The 4636-nt window shown below is 40.4% G+C and overlaps 1 protein-coding gene across 1 annotated transcript in view; it reads right to left on the bottom strand.

The window, feature by feature from the left end:
- Nucleotides 1–4636, bottom strand: part of USP34 (ubiquitin specific peptidase 34) — a 263530-nt gene that overhangs the window by 206692 nt on the left and 52202 nt on the right. Inside the window, 1 exon segment of the mRNA XM_044918540.1 lies at nucleotides 1428–1515. Within this exon segment, the coding sequence (XP_044774475.1) occupies nucleotides 1428–1515 (88 nt within the window).

Below are 4636 nucleotides of genomic sequence, written 5' to 3'. Positions count from 1 at the left end.
GTTGGTTAAGCGACTGCCTTCGGCTCAGGTCATGATCCTGGAGTCCCTGGATCAAGTCCCGCATCGGGCTCCCTGCTCAGCAAGGAACCTGCTTCTCCCTCTGACCCTCCCCCCTCTCATGTGCTCTCTCTCGTTCGCTCTGTCTCAAATAAATAAATACTCTTAAAAAAAAAAAAAAAAAAAAATCTACAATCTTTTGTAGAACAAATATGTGTACCAACTTTATTGACAAAGAAGGAAAAAAATAGGAAAAAGGGATATTACTGTAGAACAAGTGAGATTTGAAGATAAACTCTATGATCAGCTAGACTGTGGGCCTCATGACATTTATTTATGTTAGCTGCACTTAACATGTTCACTAATCATTGCACACAAAGCTTCAAACATTCTTCACCCACAAAAATTTTAGAAGACTAATAAATGAGATAGGTACACAGCAAAAAAGAATCTTTAGCTATGACCAGCTAAAATCATTTTAAGGGAACAGGAACGTGCAAATTCTTGTTACAAATTCTCATTATATTAATTATTGTGTTCCCTGAAGTTGTATTCTTTATATTCTCAATATATGTATTTTTTAAAAATTGGTCTAATACACCTATATATTATGCAAATGTAATAACAAGTGGCTTCCAGAAGGGTCAAAGTGTCCATTACCAAAATACTGATTTTTTTAATGGATTAAGTTTGTTAAAGGTCTCTAGCTATGCCATTAAAAACTCTTTAATCTCTCAAAATAATTATTTTTAGAATTTCATTCACTTGGGGCGCCTGGGTGGCTCAGTCGGTTAAGAGTGTGCCTTCGGGGGGCGCCTGGGTGGCTCAGTCGTTAAGCATCTGCCTTCGCCTCAGGTCATGATCCCAGGGTCCTGGGATCGAGCCCCGCATCGGGCTCCCTGCTCGGCGGGAAGCCTGCTTCTCCCTCTCCCACTCCCCCTGCCTGTGTTCCCTCTCTCGCTGTGTCTCTCTCTGTCAAATAAATAAATAAAATCTTTAAAAAAAAAAAAAAAAAAAGAGTGTGCCTTCGGTTCAGGTCATGATCCCAGTACACTGGGATCGAACCCTGCGTTGGGCTCCCTGCTCCACAAGAAGCCTGCTTCTCCCTCTCCCACTCCCCCTGTTTGTGTTCCCTCTCTGTGTCTCTGTCAAATAAATAAATCTTTAAAAAGAAAAAAAAAAAAAAAGAATTTCATTCACTCTCTTTCTAAATAATGAAAGAGTTAAAGAAACTTTTATTCTGTTTTAAAAAACAAAACCATGAGTGGCCTCATGATTAAGGGAAGAAGATTTAATAAATATTGATAAACTGTCATTCATTGACTATAGGTATACAACCCAACACTCCAAAAGGGAAATTTCATGACAAACAATGCCAATTTAAAGTACAACTCACAAAATTAGTCTTTAAAGTACTTAAAAATGCATACCTCTGTGTCCAGGAATTGATATAAGCAAATATTTTGAGAGTATGTTCCTTTCTGAGCTGCAGTCCATCACCACCTTCTATATCTGATACTGAAATAAAGTAGAAACAAACACTTTTTAATATTAGGAATAAGTAATGCTAAACCAGTATTAAAGCCAATACTTTAAAAAAAAAGGTCTAGACTAAAGGCAAGTATTTCAGATATTTTTTTTTAACAGATGTATTGGGGGAGCAAGAGATAAGACACTTTGCCAGTTATTCTAGTGTTGTCTCTCTACTTCAAACCCCCCCTTCTGTTCTATGCTTTGTGAGGCTGGGACTGGAACTCTGCGAACTTCATTTTTCATTTCCAGCTGGCTTCCTGTTAAGATCCTCCTCCACTGCCTACATGGTACTAAAGGACTAGAAGGCAGGAAGAGACCAAGGAAGTGTTCACTTTCTGTGTATCAAAGCATCACTCAGCAGCAGCCCAGATTCCAAGTGGCAGCATCCAAAAACCAATCTCATGGTACTCCTCTCGGAGTGACCAGCAGTAGCCAGACAGCATCCCTTCCATTAAGTCCTAGCTTCCCTTACAGGGCCCACCCCCAAGTGATTCTAAGTGATTCTTAGATTCTGACAACCCTCTTTCCTTTGTTTCCCCAGCCTTCAGGGAGACTGGCTGCTTCCTCAGTTATTATAAATGTCATCATCATCATCTCTCAGTGTCGTCCAGGTTCCATTTGTTCTTTACCTCCAACATCTGTGTAAGTACTTCCCTTTAATAAATTCCCTTTCAACTCCCTGACTGGAGCTTGACTGAAATACTGGCATTTCATATACAGTATGTACAGCTAGGAAAGGAATCTAAAGTTAAATCCAGAAAGGAAAAAAGTTTTCAGAAACTACAGGTTGTCCAAATAAGTCTTTATGTAAAATGTTTTGTATAAGATCTGGTCAGCAAGTTCTTCGTTAATGGGCCAGAAAGTAAATACTTTAGCCTTAGAAGGCCAAAGAGTCTCTTTCCACACCTAGACAGCTGTGCCACACACAATGTGTAAACAAATGACCACATCCATGTTAAAAACAAACAGCTGAACTGGTACACTGGGCCACCCTTTGCCAACCCCATTCTATTTTTTTAAGGCTTTTTTAAAAAAGATTTTATTTAGTTTAGAGAGCACACGCACACATGCATGTGAGCAGGGGGAAGAGCAGAGGAAGAGGGACGGACAAACAGACTCTGCACCGAGCACAGAGCCTGAGATCTCACCACCCTGAGATCATGACCCAAGCCTAAATCGAGAGTCCAACACTCAACCGGCTCAGTAGGTGGAGCATGTGACTCTTGATCTTGCGTTGTGAGTTGGAGCCCTACATCGGGTGTATAGATTACTTAAAAATAAAAATCTTGAAAAACTTAAAAATAGAGCTACTCTACGATCCAGTAACTGCACTACTAAGTATTTATCCAAAGGTACAAACATAGTGATCCAAAGGGGCACCCGCACCCCCACGTTTATAGCAGCAATGTCCACAACAGCCAAACTCTGGAAAGAGCCCAGATGTCCACTGACAGATGAATGGGTAAAGAAGATATAGTGTACACACACAAAATGGAATATTCCTCAGCCATCAAAAAAGAAATCTTACCATTTGCAATGACATGGAAGGAACTAGAGGGTATTATGCTAAGCAAAATAAATCAGAGAAAGACAATTATCATATGATTCCACTTAGATGAGGAATTTAAGAAGAAAAAAAAAAAGGACCATAGGGGAAGGGAGGGAAAAATAAAATAAGACAAAACCAGAGAGGGGGACAAACCCTAAGAGACTCTTAACTACAAACGCAGGGCTGCTGGAGGGGAGGGTAGAGGGGGAGATGGGGAAACTGGGTGATGGGCATTAAGGAGGGCACTTGATGTACTGAGCAATGGGTATTATATACAACTGATGAATCATTAAAAGTCTACCTCTGAAACCAATACACTGTATGCTAATTAACTGAATTTAAATAAAAATAAATAATAAATAAATAAAAAATCTTGGGGTGCCTGGATGGCTCAGTCAGTTAAGCAACTGACTCTTGATTTCTGCTCGGGTCATGATATTAGGGTCAACGGATCAAGGCCCAAGTTAGGCTCCATGCTCAGCAGGGAATCTGCTTGAGATTCTCTCTTCCTCTGCCTCTGCCCCTCCTTCCACACACGCCCCCTCTCTGGCACACACATTCACTCTCTCCCTAAAATAAAAATTTAAAAATAAAAAAATATTTTGGGGCACCTGGGTGGCTCAGTTGGTTAAGCGACTGCCTTCAGCTCAGGTCATGATCCTGGAGTCCTGGGATCGAGTCCCGCATCGGGCTCCCCACTCGGTGGGAAGTCTGCTTCTCCCTCTGACCCTCCTCCCTCTCATGCTCTCTCTGTCTCATTCTTTCTCTCTCAAATAAATAAATAAAATCTTTAAAAAAAATAAAAATAAAAAAATAAAAAAATATTTTAAAAAATAAAAAATTACAACAAAAAGAGAAATAAGGTCCATTATCCAGAATTTTGTTTATTTTTATTTGATGTTTTAAATCATCTCTACACTCAATGTGGAGCTCAAACTCACAACCTCGGGATCAAGGGTAACATACTGTACTGAATAAGCCAGCCAGGCACCCCCAGAACTTATTTCTTATAAGCATTCATACTATACCTATTTCAGGACTGGCAATTAAAGTTTAAATATCAATCATATGTATCCCTTATTCCTGGTCAGTTTGCAAAAATATAAGTCAAAATTTTAACTGGAAGAAGGGGACTTTTTTTAAAAAAAGACTAGTTTTAGTGTTGTAGTAGTAGTAGTAGAACCCAAACTGAAATGAATGAGAAGTACTGCCTATTAAAAAGTAAAGGGGCGGACAGGCAAAATGGCAGGGGAGTAGGAAACCTGGATTTCATCTGGTCCCAGGAATTCAGCTGGATAGGGATCAAACCATTCCGAACACCTACGAACTCAACAAGCGATCAAAGAAAAGAATAGCAACAACTCTGAAAAGAAAACCATTTTCTGGAAGGTAGGACGTGCAGACAAGTGAATCCGAAGCACTATTTGGGAAGATAGATGGCGGGGGAGGGGGCTTCCATAGCCCGCTTCTGGCAAGTGATAGAGCAGCGGAGCACAAAATCGGAACTTTGAGAAGTCTGCTCCGCTGAGGGACGTCGCTCCAGTGGCTAAGCAGGGG

Source organism: Neomonachus schauinslandi, chromosome 10 (genome assembly GCF_002201575.2).
Source record: "Neomonachus schauinslandi chromosome 10, ASM220157v2, whole genome shotgun sequence".
In the NCBI taxonomy this organism is placed as follows: Eukaryota; Metazoa; Chordata; class Mammalia; order Carnivora; family Phocidae; genus Neomonachus; species Neomonachus schauinslandi.
The sequence above is the reverse complement of the archived record's forward strand: the minus strand, read 5'-3'. Positions and strand labels throughout refer to the sequence as shown.